At 45.4% G+C, this 26,224-nt stretch overlaps 1 protein-coding gene across 1 annotated transcript in view; it reads left to right on the plus strand.

The window, feature by feature from the left end:
• Positions 1-3,520: 3,520 nt before the first annotated feature.
• LOC116357024 (kazrin-like) overlaps positions 3,521-26,224 on the plus strand; it is a 61,063-nt gene continuing 38,359 nt past the window's right edge. The window contains exons 1-2 of the mRNA XM_031804336.1: positions 3,521-3,573; positions 9,270-9,391. Coding sequence (XP_031660196.1) covers positions 3,521-3,573; positions 9,270-9,391 — 175 coding nt within the window. The remainder of the gene's footprint in view (positions 3,574-9,269; positions 9,392-26,224) is intronic.

Genomic DNA, 26,224 nt, shown 5'->3' on the forward strand with positions numbered 1-26,224 from the left:
CTCTAACCCTGACATGCATGATCATCATGCCTGGTCAATTTCAGAGGCATTTTCCACTACAAGTTGGCCTTCCAGGATTAACTCCATACCCAGGTTGTGAATCTTAGTAGCATCTTCATAATCATCACGTCTCTATTATGTTTAGACTGAAATCATACAGTTAAGGTGGTTTGTAAGAGAACAGTGGAAGTTGTGGTTTGATAGTTCATCTGTAGATGCTCAGTAACATTTCCACTAACTATCTACTAACCCTTACCCTAATCCTAACCATAACCTTAGCAAGCACTTTGCTTATCAACAGATAGTTTGTTGATAGTATGACCATCTACAGATGGATTATTCGGACTATCCAAATAAACTGTAAACGTTTAGATTCTGCACAGAGCACACTCCAGCTCATCAATGAGTATTGATTTGAGCAGTCCCCTCTCTCTCTCTCTCTTATAGATGAGTCCCGACTCCCCCTCATCACTGTCTCCAAAAAAGAATGTTAGCAGGCGATTTCTATAATGGAGTGTCCAAGGGCTGCATCATTGGCCCCCTGCACTTTTCATTTTCATCAGTTGCCTGACCCTGTCATCTCCTCAGGCGTATCCAGATTGTTCTGCTTATGTGAATTGACTGGCTAATGCACAGAGAGGACTCTCCAGATACAGCAACACTGCCTTCATCAGCAGTGTCAGAGCTCAGCCAGCCAGCACTACGATCCGCAAATACAGATTCACCATCAATGGCCAGTAAAGAGCTGGTTGTGAGTGTTTGTTTCGGTGTGTGTGTGTGTATTTGTATTTATTTATTATGGATCCCCATTGGCTGCTGGCAGTTTATACAATTTTAAAAACATTACAATACATTCACCTATTTCACAACACACTGTGTGCCCTCAGGCCCATACTCACTCCCCCCCCCCCCACCACGTATCTACCATACTAAATCCGTGTGTAGGTTGTGTGTGATGTGTCTGTGCCAATGTTTGTGTTGCTTCACTGTTCCCACTGTTCCATAAGGTGTTTTTAACATGTTATTTAAATCTAATTATACTGCTGGCATGAGTTACTTCCATGTAGGCATGGCTCTATGTAGTACTGTGTGCCTCCATAGTCTGTACTGGACTTGGGGACTGTGAAGAGACCTCTTGTGGCATGTCTTGTGGGGTAGGAATGGGTGTTCGAGCTGTGTGCCAGTAGTTTAGACAGACAGCATTGTCCAGCATGTCAATACCTCTCATAAATAAAAGTAGTGATGAAATCAATCTCTCCTCCACTTTCAGCCAGGAGAGATTGACATGCATATTATTAATACATTATTAGCTCTCTGTGTACATCCAAGGGCCAGTCGTGCTGCCATATTCTGAGCCAATTTCAGTTATCCTAAGTCCCTTTTTGTGGCACCTAACCACACGACTGAACAGTAGTCAAGGTGCGACAAGACTAGGGCCTGTAGGTCCTGCCTTGTTGAGTGTTGTTAAGAAGGCAGAGCATTGCAGACATCTCCCCATATTACTTACTACTGCATCAATATGTTTTGACCATGACCGTTAACCATCTATGGTTATTCCAAGGAGTTAAGTCATCTCAACTTGCTCAATTTCCACATAATTTATTATAAGATTTGGTTTAGGGTTTAGTGAGTATTTTGTTCCAAATACAATGCTTTAAGTTTTAGAAATATTTAGGGCTAACTTATTCCTTTACCACCCACTCTGAAACTAACTGCAGTCTTTGTTGAGTGTTGCAGTCATTTCAGTCGCTGTAGTAGCTGACGTGTATAGTGTTGAGTCATCTGCATACATAGACACTCTGGCTTTACTCAAAGTCGTTAGTAAAAATGTATAAAAGTAAGGGGCCTAAACCGCTACCCTGGGGAATTCCTGATACTAACTGGATTCTTTTTGAGAGGCTTCCATTAAAGAACAAGCTCTGTGTTCTGTTAGACAAGTAACTCTTTATCCACATTATAACAGGGGGTGTAAAGCCATAACACATGTTTTTCCAGCAGCAGACTATGATTGATAATGTCAGAAGCTGCACTGAAGTCTAAAAAGACAGAACCCCACAATCATTTTCTCGTCAATCATCAGTCATTTGTGTAAGTGCTGTGCTTGTTGAGTGTCCTTCCCTATAAGCATGCTGAAATTCTGTTGTCAATTTGTTTACTGTACTGCATTGCATCTGGTCATACACATTTTGTTCCAGAAGTTTACTAAGGGTTGGTAACAGGCTGATTGTTCAGCTATTTGAGCCAGTTAAAGGGGGCTTTACTATTCTTGGGTAGTGGAATGACTTGGCTTCCATCCAGGCCTGAGGGCACACACTCACTAGTAGGCTTAAATTGAAGATGTGGCAAATAGGAGGGGCAATATCATCTGCTATTCCCCTCAGTAATTTTCCATCCAGATTGCCAGACCCTGTTGGCTTGTCATTGTTGATAGACAACAATATTTTTTTCACCTCTTCCACACGGACTTTACGGAATACAAACGTACTACGTATTCTTGTCTTTCATAATTTGGTCCGATATACTTAGTGTCAGCGTTTGTTGCTTATCTTGCCAATTAAAAAGTAATTAAAGTAGTTTGCAATATCAGTGGGCTTTGTGACATCTGATTCAAGGAATGAAGGAGCCGAGTTGTCTTTTTTCCCACAATTTAATTTATGATGCCCCAAATCTATTTACTATCATTCTTTATATACTTTGTCTTCGTTTCATTGGGTTTTTAATTAAATTTTTGTTTGCAGTATGTTTGCCAATCAGTTGGGCTGCCAGACTAAATTGCCATACCTTTTGCCTCATCCCTCTCAACCATGCAGTTTTTCATTTCCTCACTTCCTCAGGAGTTTTAACAGTAATTCTCTTAATGGGTGCGTGCTTATTAGTAACTGGATTACGTAGTTTCATAAATGCGTCAAGTGCAGTGCCTGGTTGCTCCTCATTACACACCACAGACCAGCAAATATTCTTTACATCATCAACATATGAATCACTACAAAACTTATTGTATGACCTCTTACACACTACACTATATTAGGCCCAGTCTTTGGAACTTTGGTTTTCCTAGATAGAGCTATTATATTGTGATCACTACATCCTATGGATTTGGATACTGCTTTAAATCAAATATCTGCAGCGTTAGTAAAAATGTGATCAATACATGTTGATGATTTCAAAACCCTAGTGAGGGAGTTCTTGTCGACAACATCCATTGAAATTGTTGGGCGCGCAATTCAAGTAAATAATTGTAATATTAAACATGCAAGTATCTTATATCATTTAAAATATTAAGTTATTGTTAATCTAACTGTGTTGTCCGATTTACAATAGTCTTTACAGTAAAAGCATACCATGCGATTGTCTGAGGACACATCACCATATTTTTCAATCAGCACAGGCTTTAAAGAATCACTTACTTTTGAAACTCTTCCTCTGTTTGCAATCCCAAGGGTCCCAGCTACAACATGAATGGTCTTTTTGTTTGATAAAATCCTTAGTTTTTTATTCAACGAGAGACTGGACAGACGGAATGGCGGAGGAGGCCGCAGGCACGCGCATCGACGAGATGTCGCACCCGACGGGGTAAGAAGAAACGACTATCAGAGGTAGAGGAGACCGTTCACACGGTCCCAGAACCCACGGGACTGAGTGTCTGGAAGGGGTGCGTCACCTGAGTGGGTTGATTCACTGATGTGGTCATCCTGTCTGGGTTGGCGCCCCCCCTTGGGTTGTGCCATGGCGGAGATCTTTGTGGGCTATACTCGGCCCTGTCTCAGGATGGTAAGTTGGTGGTTGAAAATACCCCTCTAGTGGTGTGGGGGCTGTGCTTTGGCAAAGTGGGTGGGGTTATATCCTTCCTGTTTGGCCTTGTCCAGGGCTGTCCTCGGATGGGTCCACAGTGTCTCCTGACCCCTCCTGTCTCAGCCTCCAGTATTTATGCTGCAGTAGTTTATGTGTCGGGGGGCTAGGGTCAGTGTGTTATATCTGGAGTACTTCTCCTGTCCTTTTCGGTGTCCTATGTGAATCTAAGTGTGCGTTCTCTAATTCTCTCCTTCTCTCTCTCAGAGGACCTGAGCCCTAGGACCATGCCCCAGGATTACCTGACATGATGACTCCTTGCTGTCCCCAGTCCACCTGGCCGTGCTGCTGCTCCAGTTTCAACTCTTCTGCCTTCTTATTATTCGAACATGCTGATCATTTATGAACATTTGAACATCTTGGCCATGTTCTGTTTTAATCTCCACCCGGCACAGCCAGAAGAGGACTGGCCACCCCACATATGCTCTCTCTAATTCTCTCTTTTTTCTCTCTCTCTCAGAGGACCTGAGCCCTAGGACCATGCCCCAGGACTACCTGACATGATGACTCCTTGCTGTCCCCAGTCCATCTGACTGTGCTGCTGCTCCAGTTTCAACTGTTCTGCCTTATTATTATACGAACATGCTGGTCATTTATGAACATTTGAACATCTTGGCCATGTTCTGTTATAATCTCCACCCGTCACAGCCAGAAGAGGACTGGCCACCCCACATAGCCTGGTTCCTCTCTAGGTTTCTTCCTAGGTTTTGGCCTTTCTAGGGAGTTTTTCCTAGCCACAGTGCTTCTACACCTGCATTGCTTGCTGTTTGGGGTTTTAGGCTGGGTTTCTGTACAGCACTTTGAGATATTAGCTGATGTACGAAGGGCTATATAAATACATTTGATTTGAGTGTCTTTAAATTATCAAGCAAGATATTGAGCCCTGCCCATGTCTCTTTGCTTAATAAAGGGTTATCTTTTGTGCCTACAACTCAGTGCAACGATTTTGATGTTAAGGTAGACATGTTTAAGTTTTTTAGAAACATCCATTTAAGGGAATACTTTAGCTCCCCTAATTCTGACACTTCTATTGAACCAGTAGGTTGCTCTCCTACACATACTCCGACTCCTTTTAGAAGCAAGAGTTTTTTTATACCTCCAGCCAATCACAATCACTCTATCGAGACATATTGCAGACTTGTGGAAAATTGTGTTGGACTTCTCCTTGAGAATAAACAGGGATCCAAATCTTTCCATAATTTACCCAAGAATGAAAAACAAGCTTTGCTTGATTTACAATCTGATACGTCAGTCCTTATTCGTCCTGCTGATAAGGGTGGGTCGGTTGTACTCCTTTGAACACCTTTTACAAGAAACTCAGAAGTGACCCCACTTCCCAATTTCAGAATACTATCTTGACTGTCCTAGATGGGTATTTAAGTTCTGGTCAGATAACCAAAAAGAACATACTTTTTTGGCTATTCAACACCCTAAAATGGCCACTTTCTATACTTTGCCGAAATTACACAAGAATGTTACACAACCTCCAGGGCGCCCTATTGTAGTGGCCATTGATGCAGTAACGGCCCTTCTATCTACTTTTGTTTGACTTTGTTATTAGACCACTCGCAGAACAGCTCCCCTCCTTTGTAAAGGACACCAGCAGTATGATCTCTATCATTGAATCTCTTGATTCTCTCCCTGATAATACCTTGTTAGTTACTTTTGATGTTGAGTCATTATACACTAATATTCCACACAAGGGCTGTAACGGTTTTCTAGGTGTGAAGGAGAGTCGGACCAAAATGCAGCGTGTAGATTGCGATCCATGTTTAATAAACAAATGTAAAACACGACTCAATTATAAACACTACAAAACAAATAACGTAACGAACGTACCGAAAACCGAAACAACCCAATACTTGCGTAAACAAACACAGAGACAGGACCAAAGACACTAAGGACAATCACCCACAAAACCCAACACAAAACAGGCTACCTAAATATGGTTCCCAATCAGAGACAATGACTAACACCTGCCTCTGATTGAGAACCATATCAGGCCAAACATAGAAATAGACAAACCAGACACACAACATAGAATGCCCACCCAGCTCACGTCCTGACCAACACTAAAACAAGGAAAACACATACGAACGATGGTCAGACCGTGACAGAACCCCCCCCCCCCCAAGGTGCGGACTCCGAACGCACAACCTAAACCTATAGGGGAGGGTCTGGGTGGGCATCTGTCCGCGGTGGCGGCTCTGGCGCTGGACGTGGACCCCACTCCATAATTGTCTTAGTCCACCTCCTTAGCGTCCCTTGAGTGGCGACCCTCGCCGCTAACCATGGCCTAGGAAACCTAACAACCTAAACCTAAAACCTAACAACGGGCCCCACTGGACTGAGGGGCAGCTCCGGACTGAGGTAGCTCAGGACTGAGGAGTAGCTCGGGACTGAGGGGTAGCTCGGGACTGAGGGGAAGCTCGGGACTGAGGGGAAGCTCGGGACTGAGGGGAAGCTCGGGACTGAGGGGAAGCTCGGGACTGAGGGGAAGCTCGGGACTGAGGGGAAGCTCGGGAGTGAGAGGAAGCTCGGGAGTGAGAGGAAGCTCAGGAGTGAGAGGAAGCTCAGGAGTGAGAGGAAGCTCAGGCAGGTTGATGGATCTACCAGATCCTGGCTGGCTGGTGGTTTCGGCAGATCCTGGCTGACTGGCGGATCCTGGCTGACTGGCGGATCTGGCAGATCCTGGCTGACTGGCGGATCTGGCAGATCCTGGCAGATCCTGGCTGACTGGCGGATCCTGGCCGACTGGCAGTTCTGGCAGATCCCGGCTGACTGACGGATCTGGAAGAGTCTGGTTGACTGGCGGATCTGGAAGAGTCTGGTTGACTGGCGGATCTGGAAGAGTCTGGTTGACTGGCAGATCTGGAAGAGTCTGGTTGACTGGCGGATCTGGAAGAGTCCGGTTGACTGGCGGATCTGGAAGAGTCCTGTTGACTGGCGGATCTGGAAGAGTCTAGTTGACTGGCAGATCTGGAAGAGTCTGGTTGACTGGCAGATCTGGAAGGGTCTGGTTGACTGGCAGATCTGGAAGAGTCTGGTTGACTGGCAGATCTGGAAGAGTCTGGTTGACTGGCAGATCTAGAAGAGTCTGGCTGACTGGCAGATCTGGAAGAGTCTGGTTGACTAGCAGATCTGGAAGAGTCTGGCTGACTGGCAGATCTGGAAGTGTCTGGCTGACTGGCGGATCCTGGCAGACTGACGGATCTGGCTGCTCCATGCTGACTGGCGGCTCTGGCTGCTCCACGCTGACTAGTGGCTCTGGCTGCTCCATATAGGCTGACAGCTCTGGCGGCTCCGTGCAAACTGGCAGCTCCTTGCAGACTGGCAGATCCTTGCAGACTGGCAGCTCCTTGCAGACTGACAGCTCTGGCTGCTCCATGCAGACTGACAGCTCTGGCTGCTTCATGCAGACTGACTGCTCTGGCTGCTCCATGCAGACTGGCAGCTCTGGCTGCTTCATGCAGACTGGCAGCTCTGGCTGCGCTGAACAGGCAGGAGACTCCAGCAGCGCTGTAGAGGAGGAAGGCTCTAGCTGCCCTGAACAGGCGGGAGACTCCGGCTGGGCTGAAGATGAGGAAAGCTCTGACAGCGCTAGATAGGCGGGAGACTCCGGCAGCGCTGGAGAGGCGAGGCGCACTGTAGGCCTGATGCGTGGTGCTGGCACTGGTGGTACTGGACCGAGGACACGCACAGGAAGCCTGGTGCGGGGAGCTGCTACCGGAGGGTTGGGGTGTGGAGGTGGTACTGGATAGACCGGACCGTGCAGGTGCACTGGAGCTCTTGAGCACCGAGCCTGCCCAACCTTACCTGGCTCGATGCCCACTCTAGCCCGGCCGATACGAGGAGCTGGAATATACCGCACCGGGCTATGCACCCGCACTGGGGACACCGTGCGCACCACTGCTTAACATGGTGCCTGCCCGGTCTCTCTAGCCCCCCGGTAAGCACAGGGAGTTTGCACAGGTCTCCTACCTGGCGTAGCCCTACTCCCTGTGAGCCACCCCCCAAGACATTTTTGGGGCTGACTCTCGGGCTTCCATCCGCTCTGCCGTGCTAGCTCCTCATAATGCCGCCTCTCTGCTTTTGCTGCCTCCAGCTCGGCTTTGGGGCGACAATAATCTCCAGGCTGTTCCCAGGGTCCTCTCCCGTCTAGAATCTCCTCCCAAGTCCATTTCTCCAAGTAGTGCAGCCTCTCCCACTGTAGCTGCTGCTGCTCCTGCTGCTGCTGCCTCTGTTGCCTCTCCTGCGGCTCCTGCCTGTTGACACGCTGCTTGGTCCTTTTGTGGTGGGTGATTCTGTAACGGTTTTCTAGGTGTGAAGGAGAGTCGGAACAAAATGCAGCGTGTAGATTGCGATCCATGTTTAATAAACAAATTTAAAACACGACTCAATTATAAACACTACAAAACAAATAACGTAACGTACGTACCGAAAACCGAAACAGCCTATACTTGCGTAAACTAACACAGAGACAGGACCAAAGACACTAAGGACAATCACCCACAAAACCCAACACAAAACAGGCTACCTAAATATGGTTCCCAATCAGAGACAATGACTAACACCTGCCTTGAGAACCATATCAGGCCAAACATAGAAATAGACAAACCAGACACACAAAATAGAATGCCCACCCAGCTCACGTCCTGACCAACACTAAAACAAGAAAAACACATACGAACGATGGTCAGACCGTAACAAGGGCGGTATTGAAGCTATGGAACATTTTCTTCTGCAACGTGACTCTAATGAACTACCTTCCAGTGCATGCATTGTAACATTGGCTGAAATAGTACTCACGCTGTCACTAATATTACCGAAGGTGACTCCCCTTCAGGTTCGGGTGGCGCTCGGCGGTCGTCGTCGCCGGTCTACTCGCTGCCACCGATCCTTTGTTCTGTGTTCGTTTGGTTTTGTCTGATTGGTTTCACCTGTTGTTTGTTTGTTAGGGTGGGGTTATTTAAGTTCGTTCAGCCCGCTTCTGTTTGTGCGGGCTTGTTCATCTGTATGTGTTAGAGTAGTTAGTGTTTTCATTTGGGTTTCTCACTGTCCTTGTATTTTCACGATAGGGTACTTTTGTTTGGTATACAATTTTTGTTCCTGTGATTCTTTTTGGACATTAAAGCGTGTTTTTCCCGCATCCTTTGCTCTCTGCGCCTGATTCCACACCTATTCACTCATTGAGCGTTACAGAAGCCTGCACCTTATGATGGAGTCAGCAGGAGCAGCGACCACCCCTCTCCCCACGATGGAGGAGAGAGTCCTTCATCACACGTCCATCCTCCATCGCATCAGATCAGCGATGGATCAAATGATGGAGAGGATCGTTGGGAGAGGAGTGGTCTCCCTACTACCCCACCTACCCTCCCACCAGTAACTCTACCATCTCCCCCAGCGGGATCTGGTTCCAGCGCTCTGCGCATTACACCTCCGAGGGAGTACGATGGAGCAGCGGCGGGGTGCACGGGATTCCTGCTTCAACTAGACCTCTACCTGGCCACCGTTCGGCCCGGCTCCCTCGGACGAGGAGAGCGTGAGTGTCCTCGTCTCTTGCCTTACGGGTAGAGCCCTGGAGTGGGCCAATGCTGTCTGGAATGGGCCAGACTCAGCGAGGGGCAACTACCCGGAGTTCACCCGCCGTTTCCGGGCGGTGTTCGATCACCCTCCGGAGGGCCGTGCGGCGGGTGAGAGGTTGTTCCATCTCAGGCAGGGGACGAGGAGCGCGCAGGACTTCGCGCTGGATTTTTGGACCTTGGCCGCTGGAGCAGGGTGGAATGACAGGGCCCTGATAGACCATTACAGGTGAACCTGAGAGAGGACGTCCGCAGGGAGCTGGCTTGTCGGGACACTACGCTTAGCCTGGATGAACTGATAGACCTGTCGATCTGGTTAGACAATCTGCTAGCTGCTCGCGGACGTTCTGAAAGGGTCCTGTTAGTTCCACCTCCTGACCCTCCCGCTCCTATCCCGATGAAGCTAGGAGGGGCCGCATCTAGGGAGATCGGAGGAGGAGGCTCCTCCTGTACCAGTTGTGGCCGGAGAGGGCACACTTCAGGTCGGTGCTGGAGGAGTTAATCTGGGAGTCGAGAGGGCAGGCAGAACACTTCTCGGTTACCCCACACTCTCCCAGAGTTTCCTGTTGGTCACATGTTTTTATTACATTTTTTCCCTCTCTCCAGCATAAGGCGCTAGTCGATTCAGGCGCAGCTGGGAACTTTATAGATTGCGGACTCGCTCAGAGGTTGAGGATTGCGTTAGTAAAAGTAGACCCCCCTTTTCCCGTACACTCTTTAGATAGTCGACCATTAGGGTCAGGGAGGCCACAATTCCTTTGGAGCGGATTAGTCTGTTCCTTATCGATTCACCTGCGTTTCCGGTGGTGCTGGGGATTCCCTGGCTGGCTATTCACAATCCGACGATTTCGTGGAAACAGGGAACTCTCCAGGGGTGGTTGATGAGTGTTCAGGCAGGTGTGTAGGAGTTTCCATCGGTGCGACAACGGTGGAGAGTCCAGAACAGGTTTCCACCGTGCGCATTCCTGCTGAGTATGCCGATTTGGCTATCGCTTTCAGTAAAAAGAAAGCGACCCAATTACCACCCCATCGACAGGGGGATTGCGTGATAAACCTTCAGGTAAACGCTGCACTCCCCAGGAGTCATGTGTATCCTTTATCCCAGGAGGAGACGTTGGCTATGGAGACATATGTCACCGAAGCTCTGGGACAGGGGTACATTTGGCCCTCCATGTCACCCGTCTCCCCGAGTTTCTTTTTTGTGAAGAAAAAGGATGGTGGTTTGCGTCCGTGTATTGATTATCGAGGTCTCAATTCCATCACGGTGGGTTTTAGTTACCCACTACCTCTCATTGCTACGGCAGTGGAATCATTTCACGGAGCGCAGTTCTTCACGAAACTGGATCTCAGGAGTGCGTATAAGCTGGTGCGTATTCGGGAGGGAGATGAGTGGAAAACCACATTTAGCACTACATCTGGCCATTATGAGTACCTCATGATGCCGTACGGGTTAAAGAATGCTCCAGCTATCTTTCAACCCTTCGTAGATGAGATTCTCAGAGACCTGCACGGACAGGGTGCGGTAGTGTATATTGACGATATTTTGATCTACTCCGCTACACGCACGTGTCTCTGGTGCGCAAGGTTCTTGGGCGACTGCTGGAGCATGACCTGTACGTGAAGGCGGAGAAATGTGAGTTTTCCAAACGAGCCGTTTCCTTCCTGGGTTATCGCATTTCCAGCTCGGGGGTGGTAATGGAGGGTGACCGCGTCAAGGCCGACTCCAACCACGGTAAAGGAGGTGCAGCGGTTCTTAGGGTTTGCCAATTACTACTGGAGATTTATCCGGGGTTTTGGTCAGGTAGCAGCTCCTATTACCTCACTGCTGAAGGGGGGGCCTGTGCGTTTGCAGTGGTCAGCAGTGGCGGACGGAGCTTTCCGTAGGTTGAAGGCACTGTTCACTGCCTCCACCTGTTCCCATGGAAGGCGATCCTTTCCCGCCAGGATCTCCTCCCATGTGTAGCAACCCTTGCCGTCCAATACATCGTCCCATGTCCATTCCTCTTTGCGCCGCTGTTGCTGTTGCCCGTTTACCACGCCGCTTGGTCCTGTTGTGGTGGGTGATTCTGTAACGGTTTTCTTGAGTTGAAGGAGAGGCGGACCAAAATGCAGCGTTGTTTCTATTCATGGTTCTTTAATAAAGACTCTACACATGAACAAACTAACAAAACAAGAAACATGAAAAACCAAAACAGCCCTATCTGGTGCAAACACAGAGACAGGAACAATCACCCACAAAACCCAACACCAAACAGGCTACCTAAATATGGTTCCCAATCAGAGACAATGACTAACATCTGCCTCTGATTGAGAACCATATCAGGCCAAACATAGAAATAGACAAACTAGACATGTAACATAGAATGCCCACTCAGATCACACCCTGACCAAACAAAACATAGAAACTATTCAAAGTGCTCTGAACAAATTAAGGGAATTGTTCACAAACATTGGCACATCCTAAAATCCGTTGATAGTCTCGGTAAATGTGTTTTCGGACCTTCCCTGGGTCGTATTCTTGCGGGGCAGAAATCTCAGAGACCAATTGGTAAACTCTGATTTACCACCCCAAGATGTTCCTGAACAACGTCTATTTGCGTCCCTACTGGATGGAAATTACAAATGTAATGGCTGTGCTCAGTGCAATGGCACTTATAAATGTAGATCCATCAAACACCCACAAACAGGGAAATTGATCCCAATAAAAGGTGTTATTACGTGCTCCACTAAGGCAGTTATTTATCTTATAACTTGTCCTTGTGGTAAAAATTATGTAGGTAAAACAAAGCGCAAATTAAAAGTACATATCTCAGAGCATCGTAGCACCATTAGAGGTAAAAACTTTACTTATCCAGTTCCGGCCCACTTCTTGGAGACAGGCCACTCGATTTCGTCTCTGCGTTACATTGGCATCGAACATGTCACCCTCCCTAGGAGAGGGGGTGACCTTGATAATTTATTGTTAAAACGAGAGGCTGCCTGGATCTTTAATTTAAAGACCTTTACGCCCTTTGGTCTCAACGTAGACTTTGATCTGAAGCCATTCTTGTGATTATTGTGACTTTGCCATTGTAATTTTTTGTAAACTTGTTAAATTAATCTATGTTTGTATGCTGTTCTTTGTATGACATTTTAATATTTGATTATTAACCAATGATATTAGGCCATGATTACAGAAACCTGTGTCTTTTGACACTATATAAACGAGTCATCCCGTGTTTGTGATTATACCCTGTTGAAGACAGCTTGGCTGTCGAAACGTTGGTATTACATTTTTGCATCTGAGCTCCTAGAGTGTATTTTATTTTCATGCTCCTCATTACACACCACAGACCAGCAAATATTCTTTACATCATCGACATATGAATCACTACAAAACGTATTGTATGACCTCTTATATACTATATTAGGCCCAGCCTTAGGAACTTTGGTTTTCCTAGATATGGCTATTATATTGTGATCAACTTGTACCAGGTTGCAGGCGCTAGTTACAGTTTGAATTTTTTCCTGAGTGGGCAGCTTGATGATAGCCAGCCAATATCTACATCACCCGGGAATATACTTTGTTGATATCACATACATTATCAAGCATTTTATACATATTATCCAGATACTGAATATTAGCACTTGGTTGTCTACAGCAGCTTCCCACAATAATGGGCTTCAGGTGAGGCAGATAAACCTGTAGCCATATTACTTCAACAGTATTTAACATTAGACCATCTCTAAGCTTTACAGGAATATGGTTCTGAATATAGACCGCAACACCGCCTACGTTGGCATTACTGTATCATCAAAGGTGTGTTTCAGAGATAGTCAGAATATGAAGGTCATCTGTTACAAGCAAGTTATTGACATCATGGGCCTTGTTTATGTTACTATGGGCTATTTTAGCACTTTTCTGGGTTGCTTGATTGTTTTTAATGCTTTACTGGGAAGCTTATCAGAGGTAGACTTACTCATGTTATTTACATTGGAGCTGATAGTGCAGGGTGAGCTGCATAAAGTGGTATTCCTACTATTGCACACTGCCTCAGTGCTAACAGCTTAACTCTGGTTTATAGGCTCAAGATTACAGCTTACAATAGCTGTAGGATAAAACAAATGTATTCAGTGCAATTAGGGGTACATAAATTAAATGACTTACATTGTGTTTGCCAATGCCCTTAAGATCCTGCACATTTGATGCAGCATTATGATGACTCATTGTCACAATGGTAGGGATTAATTGAGTTGGTCTTGGATCATTTACCAGTCATTGTTTCAACGCAGCCTTGAAATGTGTGGACAGATTCCAGATGACAAGATGATTTGGATGGACTCTGTCATTCCTGTAGAGTATCTTCTGTTTCCAGAAGGTGTCAAAGTTATCAATAAAGGTGACAGCAGAGCAAAAGTAGTATTTTAGCCAGACATGTAATGCCAGCAGTCTGCTGAATCTCTCACATCCGCTGGCCCAACGATGGTACCGGACCTGAAATTATTGGCCTTTTTTGGAATCTTTTAATGCTAAAATCAGTTCTTTAAAATCCATTTTAAATGTTCCGAGCTAGCCCTCCTGATGTCGTTTGATCCCACATGGACTAATACAGTGTCAGCTCCCGGCATCTGTGGTAGGACAGTCGGAAGCAGCCTTGTTATATCCTGTACTCGTGCTCCTGGGTAGCACAGGGTTTTTGCCTTGGGGACCGAGCTGTTTCTCACCATAGAGCTGCATATGATGACAGCTGGTGATGTTGAATGGCAGCCTCACCAGACAGTGAGGCTGGGAGCCCCTGAACCTGATATAGAAGCCACTGGAGAGGGAGACAGAACCGAGCAGCAGGTACCTGCGACCTTGATTGGAAGCCACCAAGGAGGAAGGCGCCGGAACCTCTGGATCCAGGGCGGCAAAGCTGTTTCTAGTCTGTGTCAGTTCTGGGCTCCACATCTCAATGGAAATCTCCATTTCCAGAGGGCCCCTCCATGGCTGGTTGGTTGGGTCGAGAACAGCTCTCCAGTCGGCTGTGGAGAGCCGACACGGCGGCGAAACTTCCACCAGACCAGAGCGGCGTCCGGCTATTGGGGTGTAAGAAAAATAAAAAGTAGGTGGGTGTGGGTTCCCTAGTAGCTTATGTAGGTTTGCTACTTGCTTCCTAAGAGTAGATATTTCGCTCCTGTAGTTGCGACATTGAAAGTCAGCGCGGTCCACATTGTCCCAGAACAAAGCAAAGTTAACACAGCTCCTGCAATGCTGGATAGTTTCAATACCTCCACTTGAGACCGTCGAGCCAGCTATGCTAGCTGGGATTTTGCGCCTCTCCCCCTATACAGAATCTGGCAGGATCCAGGGACAGAAAACAGTGCTCACAGCAATTTAGCCCAACAGAGGCTAAATATTGAAAATAAAATAAAAGTATATAAAAACACTGTCATATAAAACACTGTCAGCTTTTAAACCAAGGTCTTTAGTTCAGGTTTCGGAGTGTGTGTGGGTGGGTGGGTGGGTTAGTGGTGAGCACAGGAATGAGGAAAAAGTACCACTGGTGAAATGAGAGGCTCCCTGTGAAATATATTAAGATGATCGGTACCTAGTCGCAAATACGTGTGACTGGGTGTGTATCTTTATGTGTTTGCGTGTGCATGCAAGTCATACTCCCCAGCACCACCCCTCACTAACTGTCCCTTTCCTCCCTCATGCATGCTCAATATTTGCCAGGCTAATGCAAACAAACTCTAGCTCGCTGTGTACCACGTGGGTTTGCGGGTCAGCCAGGCTAGCGCAATATGATTCCACCTTGAAAAAGGTTATTTACCTCATTCTATTTAGAGGGCACTAGAGATGAAAATGTCATACCACGATTATAGTGACTCAAATTATCACGGTTATCAGTATTATCGCGGTATTGTTCAAATGTGCTGGACATTTTCAAAAAGTACTGATACACACACTGAAATCATCTCACCAAGTTTTATTAACATTAAAGATGGCACCATGTGGTAAAAGTTTCCCTAGTGCAGGTTTTAATTAATTAATTAACTTTAAGTAAGCAAATGAAATGTGCATATAAAAGCGACACAAGTAAAGCAATGTGCATGTAAGAACAATACAACCATATGTAAACAAATCCAATATGCAGGTGTTGACATAAATATAATTAAATTGCAATGAGCCTAACAATTTACATAAATACAGGAGTCTATAGTGTTTCTCCTGTTGGAACACTTTTACAACCAATCTGCCGGATTTTAAATGAACAAAATATGTTGGTTGGGTGACTAAACTACATAATTTATTATCGTGTGCAATGGGCAATTAGAGTCTGCAGACACACAACGCATTCAGCAGCAGAACAACGCGTAGTGTTTTACAAGACTAGGTAACACTGAAAGCTTCAGTTTACATTATTGACAAGCTATTAGCAAGTTAGACAGACAAACCATTACATTTTCTCCCATTCCGAAGTCCCCACATCATGCATTCACTATAAAGTAGTGGTTGCTGGTCACGAAGATGACTCGAGATTTGAAATGTTTCCCTCTTTCTCAGCCCAAAAAATGTTGTGCATGTTCTGCAGACAGGGTGACCATCTTCGATTAAATTTCCCTCAACGCTCTTGTAAAACCCAAAATTCGACAACACTTCAGATTTGGTCCTCTTAGGAGGCTGAAAAATCTCCCGAGCGCAGTCACTGCCTTCCGTCATGTTTTCACACAAAACAAAACCCACGTTGCATGCTGCACCTGCATCAGACTGTTTCTAAGTTTGGTTGATGCTGGACAGTATTTACCGTGAGTTTTTCAAACCTCGGGAATCAAACATGGTTTAATGATAATTAAAATGTGAAACTCTAATATTAACCGTTGGGAATTGTACCGTGGTTTATCGTGAAACCAGTAACTGTTTCATCCCTAGAGGGAACCTTGACTTGAGTTCTAAGGCTACGTGAGCACTGTGGAGCAAGGCTTTTTAAAAGATTTCTAGTGACAGCTCTATTTGTTTCATATCTTAACCTCTGAGATCGGACTCTTCTGAGGCTCACATACCTTTTATTTTTATTTTACCTTCATTTAATTAGGCAAGTCAGTTAAGAACAAATTCTTATTTTCAATGACGGCCTAGGAACAGTGTTCAGGGGCAGAACAACAGATTTATACCTTGTCAGCTCGGGGGTTGGAACTTACAACCTTCCGGTTATTAGTCCAACGCTCTAACCACTAGGCTATCCTGCCGCCCCGGGGGAGGGTACCCTACCTGGGGCAAGAACGTGTTTAACGTTCCCACAAGTGGCAGAGTTAACCAGGCTTTGGTGTGTGTTATATCCCTATCAGTTCCACGTTTCTGGTTGGTTTATTATCGTGGCATGTAAGAATTTGTCATCCTGAAAAGGACCTATTGCCTTCTGCAGACGTAGAAACCACTGTGTATGAGCAAGGAATTTGATTCAATCTCCCTCTCATTGACCGTGGGTTTGATCACTGAGTTAATGTTCTGCGTGATCAAAGCAAAAAAAATCTTAGTAATTCACTTTTTCTTCTTGCAAAATACGATATTTTAAATGATTTCATGATAGGACTCGTACTATATTTGGACTATAAAAATGTCTTAAGTAGTTGTTGTGACAGGTTAAACTGTATTCAGCTAAATTATCTATTAATGATTTTACATCTGTTTGAATTTGTTATTCAAGCACTGCTATGAAACAGCTCGACTGCTGCCAAGTCCCCCAATAATATGGGGGAAAAGGCTGTTACCTCCTGTCAAGAACATACTTTGTCGCTTGCCACATTCCTGACTCAGACCAATCTTTCACTCCCTTTTTGATTCAATGTATACCTCTTTTGCGTAGTTATATTGTCCTTGTATTGAGCCCCTTGGATAATAAGGCCTTCTCAAGCTCAGTGGACAAATGTTTGGGAGCTCTGCTAGTGAACCCTTCATAAGCACTGCATCTTTTCCTTTTATTCACTGTCATTCTTTAGGAGACTCATTTGTTTTGAAGGAATTGATCTCTTGGCACTGTAGCTGTTATGGCTATTTGTCCGTTTATATCGACTTGCTTTTCTTGGTCAAAGGGGAGCCCATGATAAGAGAAGGGAAGTATTTGTGACTAAGCTGTTAGAACTAAAGCAAGGCCTTCAATAGATGAAGTGGAATTGTTAGCTAGTTAACTGGGTGTGCACTTGTAACCATTGTGCGGTGACGTCACCCTGAGACCTAGAAGTACCATTGTGTCAGAACCACAAATGCCTAGGCTCATACGGTCTCATTCGTATTGACAGTGCTTCTTGAGTGTCATTGTGCTGATGTGCAGAGGTGTTGTGAGTTGTGCGCCCAGGTTAGGAGGGAATTTCCATTCAGCCGAAAGAACTCTACGGGGACATAAAGCAAGTTAATTGATTTTGTCTCCTGTAACGAGCCTCAATTGAACCCCCCACCCCATCTCCCTCTTTCACTCAGTCTGAAGTGGGAAAACAAATCTAAAAATGCAACCCCTCTAGACAGTTGCTGTCATTCCCCCTCAATTTTCAAACTCAGTTCGTATTCCAGCCAAGTCCGATTTCAGTTGCCTCGTGGCCGCCGGACATTGACAGATTGCCGGACCTTTTAGACACACATGTGGAAGGATTCAGAATCTCCACTGTTTATAATGAGAGTGACAGGAGGAGGAGAGAGAGGGGTATGTGATATGATACGGAATGAGATACTCATTGCAATGATTGAAGAGACTTTTGAGGTAATTAAACAGACAAACGATTCACTCTCTCTCAATCGTTTGTTGTTAACCAATGATGGCGAGTTAAAAGGGGTGCAGAAGCTGTGAAGGTTGATGCACGTGTTTACACCAGTGGTTGAAAAAGTACCCAATTCTCATACTTGAGGAAAACCACAATAGAAAATGACTCAAGTAAAAGTGAAAGTCACCCAGTAAAATCCTAGTTGAGTAAAAGTCTAAAAGTATTTGTTTTTAAATATTCTTAATTAAGTATCAAAAGTAAATGTATAAATCATTTCAATTTTCCTCTATTAATTAAGCAAGGCACCATTTTCTCGTTTTTTAAATTTACTAGCAATAGCAAGGGGCACGCTCCAACACTCAGACATCATTTACAAACAAAGCATGTGTTTAGTGAGTCTGCTAGATCAGAGGCAGACTGCTAAGCATTCAAAATGTGCTTTTGGGGTGTCAGGGAAAATGTATGGTGTAAAAAGTACATTATTTTCTTTAGGAATGTAGTGAAGCATAAGTTGTTGTCAAAAATACAAATAGTGAAATACAGATACTACTTAAATAGTATTTTTTACTTATGTACTTGTTCAATGTTCATAAACTGAACTTCATTTAAAAAGTTCCTCTTTTTCTATGCACAATTCTAGTCTTATGATTCAAATACATCTCAGTCCATTATCCAGTGACAGAGTGGAATACTGTTAGTTATTGCCTTAACATTAATTTGAGAGTATAAATAATTTAGTCATTCACTTAACATTAACTTAAACATATTAATCTCCATAACAGTACTTTAAACCACTGCTTTACACACACAATACTCTAGAGCCTTGTGAGACAAGCCTACAGGTTGGTGTAGATGTGTAGTTTTGTAAAGAAATTCCCAGAGAGGTGCAGATGTTTTTGTTTTTATAGCTGGTGTCTGGTCTCAGTCCTGACAATCCTCCATCTTATAACTGACATATACTGGCTACTACTGTATGACATAGTCTGACAGTCGTGTATATCCCTCCTCCAACAATGCTTAGAGACACAGGGACAGCACCATCATCCCAATAATTGACTGATCCCATTGCATATCAACATGGCTGCCATTATGCAAATAGCCACATTTAGTCATTTACACAAAGAGATCGTATTTACTGTTTCTATGAATAAGTAAAGTCAGATTTGGTTGGTGGAATGGAGAAAGGGATAGAAGGGCGTTTATGCATGCATATGTTATTACATATTTTTTCAGCAGATTGAGTCAATTTGCAGCAAGCAGCCAAATATCATTGGTCATTAGCCTCAATTTTGTATCCCTTTGCAACCTGATACTTATATAAGATGTTGGTCAAAGAAACACTTTTACACTGAACAACTTGAATCAGTATAATGCACTTTAAAATCACTGTGCATCTGGTGTGGACTGTGAATGACACAAAATATCATTTAGCACTGTGTTGGTTTGTGTAGGCCTAGTAGCTCACATTTCAGAGCCAGTTTCAATAGATGGGTTGGTTGTTTAGCAACAAAACTGACGCGTGCGCATCTATAGAGCAAAACAGATATGGTTGGTTTAGACCAGGGTTTCCCAAACTCTGTCCTCGGGACCCTAATATGGCTTCCATTTTGTTTTTTTCCCTAGCACTACACAGCTGATTGAAATAATCAACTAATCAAGCTTTGATCATTTTAATAAATACATTTGCACAATGAGCACTTGTTGTTCTGTCTCATACATATTTACAGTTGTTGGTTAGCTAGCTAGCGAAACCATATTAGCAGAGACATGACACCAGTCAAAACACCTCAAAACAAGACATGGTATCAATAACAAGACATAACTGTCCCGCCTGCTCCCGCTCCCACTCTCAGGCTGCCCTTCATTACGCACACCTGTCACCATCATTAAGCGCAGCTGCACAATATTGGACTCACCTGGACTCCATTCATTTGTTGATTGCCCTTCTATATCCGTCTGTTCCTCAGTTGGTCCCCCCCTGTCCAGACGGCGTTCTTGTTTTGGTTTGATGTCCATTTTCCAGTAAATGGTCACATCCAGCAACAAGCTGAAACAAGCCACTTACAATTTCCCACTGTTAGAGGAGTTTTGAATCCTATATGTTCATTAACCAATTCAATTAAAACACTCTGTCCGTTTCTAAGAATTTGTAAGATCCTTATTTGCATAAAATGGACAGAGACCAGCCTTAAAAGTAATCAGTAGCATTTATTTCCGAGAACTCTGCTCATAATCACATGTTCATTTGGTTTTATATCACGCATAGCGTCATAGCTTTTAATATGTCCGTCTCTCTTCCTTTTGGACAATGACTTAGCTACTTTTCAATGCAATTCCAACCCACACATATTGTTTATTTTATGTTACCACATGTTACGCAATCTATTGCAAGACCAACGGTTTTTCCCCTCCCTGGATGGGGACCAGACATTTCTCCTGTTGTTAGAGTTTCACTGTGGTCACAAGTTGTCTGTTAACATTTTATTCTTCAGACAGCATAGAATTCTGTTAATTAACGTTAGTTATAATTCCACGTTGAATGTATACATTATTTAGTCATTATTGATCAAAATCCTTCAACACCCACATGGCTGTTTCTTGACATTGTTGCTCGCTATCTGACGTTCAGAATCATAACAATGCGCGCGCACATTTCCATGATGTTTACAGACAACCTGTCTATAAAGCTTGAAGTCTATGTTTGGGTGTCAGCCACAAGTTGATGGATGTGCTAGCTCAACTTGGATATGCAAGATTGCCATTTTTTTAGTTGGTTAGCCTGGTGAGCTTCCTGCAGTCAGGTGTACTAGTTGAAGTTAGGCAGGGGATTTTGTTCCATTTGGCAGGTATACTAGGTCCAGTTTGGAGAGTCAAGTGCTTCCTCAATTTTTGCGGCTATGCTAAGCTACCCCTGTTTGGCAAATTAGTTGGATGCGTTAATCGGCGAGGCACAGGTGGCAGTGAAGGCTCCCCCTAGTGTAAGATTCATTACTCCGGAAACGCTGAAAAGAGTGTACAGCCCTGACAGATTCCTCTCATTCCCTTGCAGATAGCCCACCGTCTCTAACAGCGCTGCTCCTCACCAAACACTGCCACTGCTTTATCATCCCTGTTTCATCCACCGTGTATCACACACTTCTCCCTTTCTGTGAACTCACAGGCAATGGCCTTCGGGAGCATCGGGACATTTCCCGGTGGCCTGAGGGTCGTTTTGGCCTGCGGTGAATAGTCAACTTGACCAGCAATAATATAGCAAGCAGGAATAAGTTGATAGAGAATCCATGCATCAGGCGCGACTCTCACTCCCTCACTGCAGTGTCCCCGCACGAGGGTGCGCACACCAAAAATGACATCAAGTCTCTCCGCGACGCACATTAGCAACCGTCTACCTGCCTCTCTACAGATAACATTTTAGATGTGTAGTCGCACGGTGAAATGAACAGTCAGAAGAGGAAAGGTGGAGCAGAGAAGGAAAGAATAAAAAAGAGTTACTACAATATTATACAGCTCTGGAAAAAATTAAGAGGCCACTAATATTTTCCAGAGCTGTATTGTAGCCTACTGCTACACTAATGATACTGAGTATGATAAGAGTATTTTATTTGCCAAGGTGGAGAAGGAAGCAGCAGCAGCACTAGAGATGGTGGTCAGTTCAGAGTCAGACTCAGGAACCTTCAGGTACAATTTAAGAGCACAAACCTAAACATGTAGGCTAAGATTTTAGATTAATATGTACTGTATTTATGAGATTATCAGTAGGACTGTAATCGAGGGGTAATACAGTAATACAAGTATAAGTTTAGGTTATTTACGATGTTAATCTCATGCTGCAGAGCAACCAGATGTGCAGAGAGAGAGAGGTTCAGAGCCCAGTACAGGGAAAATCGAAAGGGACAGCGAAAATCCCCATTTGATTATTTTGCCCATCCTCAGTCCAAGGATTTTGACTTCTTTTTTCAGTACCACCCAAAACAAACCCCTCAGAGTCATTCCCAATGTATTCCACAAACAGAACATGGCTGACATACAATGAAGTAACTCACTCCTTGTTCTGCTCAGTATGTCTTGCAATCGCAAAACCTTCAGCCAGTGATAGTGCATTTGTCAAAGGAGGCATGCAGGCCTGGAAACATGCCCATCAGAAAGTACAGGGAACTTGAGAGAAGCAAGACCCATAGAGACAATGCAGAATGCTTTTTCCTCAGAGCCAGCAAAGCAGACATCTGTACCCTTCTGAGTGATGAGTTCAAGGTCAGTTCAACGAGACCAGGTCAGAAAGAGGAGGCAGGTCATGGAACGTGTGATTGATGTAGTTCAAGTTATTGGTAAATGTGGGTTTAGCTACAGAGGATACAGACACGAAGCTGCATATACAGTGGGGAGAACAAGTATTTGATAACCTGCCGATTTTGCAGGTTTTCCTACTTACAAAGCATGTAGAGGTCTGTAATTTTTATCATCTTCAACTGTGAGAGATGGAATCTAAAACAAAAATCCAGAAAATAAATTTTATGATTTTTAAGTAATTAATTAGCATTTGATACATCAGAAAAGCATAACTTAATATTTGGTACAGAAACCTTTGTTTGCAATTACAGAGATCATACGTTTCCTGTAGTTCTTGACCAGGTTTGCACACACTGCAACAGGGATTTTGGCCCACTCCTCCATACAGACCTTCTCCAGATCCTTCAGGTTTCGGGGCTGTCGCTGGGCAATACGGACTTTCAGCTCCCTCCAAAGATTTTGTATTGGGTTCAGGTCTGGAGACTGGCTAGGACACTCCAGGACCTTGAAATGCTTCTTACGAAGCCACTCCTTCGTTGCCCGGCAGGTGTGTTTGGGATCATTGTCATGCTGAAGGACCCAGTGTCACGAATCCCATTTCCTGAGTCTGTGTTTGCCTGTGTTTCTGTCCTGGAGTGTGTTTCCGGTGTCCTGGAACGCACCCTGTCTGGTTGCCGGGCGAATTAGCTTGTTGGGAGATCGATGTTCACCCGCACCTGTATCCCATCAGTAATCTGCACACCTGTCCTGATCATCACCTCTTCCCTTCAAAAACTCTGACCTGACATCCATTCCCTGCCGGATCGTTAGCCATGAACAGTATGTTGTGCCATAGTATCAGCCTCAAGTTGGATAGAATTTGTTTTGTTGTTTTTTACATATTGCGTGCCTTAAACTTACCTCCGTTTGTTCTGTCTTCAGTTACTCACCCGGATCATTTACCCCATTCCCGCCTGGTCGTCGGAGGATTCCCCTACCCCATTGGATCCACCTATTTACTCCCATCAACTCACCACCGCTGCCCGCTACGCCACCTGGATATATCTACCCATTCACATTCACTTGTAAATAAATACTCACCTTCTTCCTACTCTCCTTGTCCTGGTCTGCTTCTGGGTTCGATTTTGAAAGAACGTGACAGAACGATCCGGCCAAGGATGAAACCAGTGGACCTTTCCCATGCCATTACCCAGCAGGGGAAAACATTGGGACAACACAAGACGGTGCTACAGGAGATAGCGGGTTCAATCCAGAATTTATCTGCTAGCTTGACACAAATCCAGGATCAGCTCAGTTTGCCGGCGATTCATTCACCACCTGTTTCACCCATCTCACCTGCCGTGTCTGGTGCGGTTTCCTTCCGTGAGCCCAAGGTTCCGACACCGGAGAAGTACGAGGGAGATCTGGGAGGATGCCGTTCATTTCTTTTACAGTGTGGGTTAGTTTTTGATCTGCAGCCCTACTCTTACGCCACAGATAAAGCTAGGATAGCTTTTGTTATTGAGCTGCTGCATGGTAGAGCTCTGGAATGGGCTTCAGCTGTTTGGGAACGACGGGACACATGCATGACGTCATACCAGGGTTTCACGGCAGAGATGAGAAAGCTTTTTGACCATCCAGTCCGAGGTAAGGACGCAGCTAAACGTTTGTTCTCTCTTCACCAAGGAGCTCGCAGTGTGGCAGACTTTGATAGAATTCAGGACATTGGCTGTGGAGAGTGGTTGGAATGAGGAATCACTACAAGCGTTTTTTTACCAGGGGTTGTCGGAGCAACTCAAGGACGAGCTGATCTCCTATCCAGAGCCTAGTTTGGTCACCTTAGCTATTCGGGTAGATAGAGTCCGAGAGAGAAGGAGGGAGAAGCAGTGGGGTCCATCTAATCAATCTGAGACTCGGTTACCATTCGGGTCAGGAAGTGGACCAGAACGGGTTGATCATTTTCCCTCACACGGGATTAGTGGAGGAGTCCTGCTGCCAGATCCTGAACCTATGCAAGTGGGGCGGCACGGGTTAACTAAGGACGAGCGCCAACGTAGACGTGAGACCAACAGCTGCCTCTACTGTGGTAGCTCGGGACATTACATCTCCGTTTGTCCTCAGCGCCCGTTAAACTGCTCGGCTCGTTAAGTTTGGGAGGTTTGTTAGCGAGCCAGTTTCAACATCTCAAGAGCCCTGTCAGACCTCGTTTTCCTGCTACCCTCATAAATAAGAATCAGAGTTTAGCGATTAACGCTTTCATCGACTCAGGTGCCGATGACAGCTTCATTGATGCCGACTTAGCTGGGGCTTTCCAAGGAGCAATTACCGGAAGCCACTGAAGCAACCACTCTGAACGGCAGTAGTCTGGCACGGATCACTATGAGGACTGAACCGGTTAAGATGTTGTTGTCGGGGAATCATTCAGAGGTTATTTCTTTTTTCATTTTGCCTTCCCCCCATGTTCCTCTGTTTCTTGGATACCCCTGGCTAAGAGAACACAATCCTTCGTTCGATTGGGTGACTGGTAAGGTAACTAGTTGGAGCATTGAGTGCCATGCTAACTGCCTCAGGACTGCCTGTTCTCATGCTGTCCCCAGTCGGGTCAGTGAGTCTGCTCCTCCTGATTTGTCCCTGGTTCCTGAAACATATCACGAGTTGGGTGAGGTGTTCAGTAAGCAGAAAGCTCAGTCACTTCCTCCCCACCGACCTTATGATTGTACAATTAAGCTGTTACCTGGAGCCGCCTTTCCCAAGGGACGGTTATACAGTATTTCTCGACCTGAGCGGGAAGCCCTGGAGACCTACATAAGAGTCTCTTGCTGCAGGTCTCATTCGTCCCTCGTCATCACCCCTGGGAGCTGGATTTTTTTTGTGAGTAAGAAGGATGGCTCTCTTCGACCGTGTATTGATTATCGGGGGTTGAATGATATTACGGTCAAGAACAAGTACCCCTTGCCCTTGATGAGCTCCGCTTTCGATTCTTTACAGGGTGCTACTGTGTTTACGAAGCTTGATCTACGCAATGCGTATCATCTGGTTCGGATCAAGGAGGGGGACGAGTGGTTGACTGGATTCAATACACCTATGGGACATTTCGAGTACCAGGTGATGCCGTTTGGACTTTCCAACGCTCCAGCAGTGTTCCAAGGTTTGGTAAATGACGTGCTGAGGGATATGATCGGTCTGTTTGTGTTCGTTTACCTGGATGACATCCTGATTTTCTCCAAGGAGCTTTCCAGCCACACCCAGCATGTTAAGCAGGTCCTGCAGCGGTTATTGGAGAACCGTCTGTTTGTGAAGGCAGAGAAGTGTGATTTTCACGCCCACACTACATCCTTCCTCGGGTACATCATCTCCAGGGGTGAGATCAAGATGGACCAAGAGAAGGTTCGGGCGGTTCGGGATTGGGCCCGGCCCGGTACGAGATTGCAGCTCCAGAGATTCCTGGGATTTGCAAACTTCTATCGGAGGTTTATCCGTGATTACAGCCCTTTAACTGCTCTGACGTCTTGCACCAGAATTTTCAGACCGAGCATTTCTGAACTTGAAGAGCCGATTCACCAACACGCTGATTCTCTCTCAACCTGACACTTCCCGTCAGTTTGTTGTTGAGGTGGACGCGTCTGATGTGGGAGTGGGCGCCATCCTGTCCCAGCATAGCTCCACTGACGGTAAACTCCATCCCTGCGCCTTCTACTCTTGTCGTCTTTCACCAGCTGAGAGAAACTACGATGTGGGTAACTGGGAGCTTCTCGCTGTGAAGCTTGCCTTGGAGGAGTGGCGTCACTGGTTGGAGGGAGCGGAGCAAC

Source organism: Oncorhynchus kisutch, linkage group LG24 (genome assembly GCF_002021735.2).
Source record: "Oncorhynchus kisutch isolate 150728-3 linkage group LG24, Okis_V2, whole genome shotgun sequence".
Taxonomy (NCBI): Eukaryota; Metazoa; Chordata; class Actinopteri; order Salmoniformes; family Salmonidae; genus Oncorhynchus; species Oncorhynchus kisutch.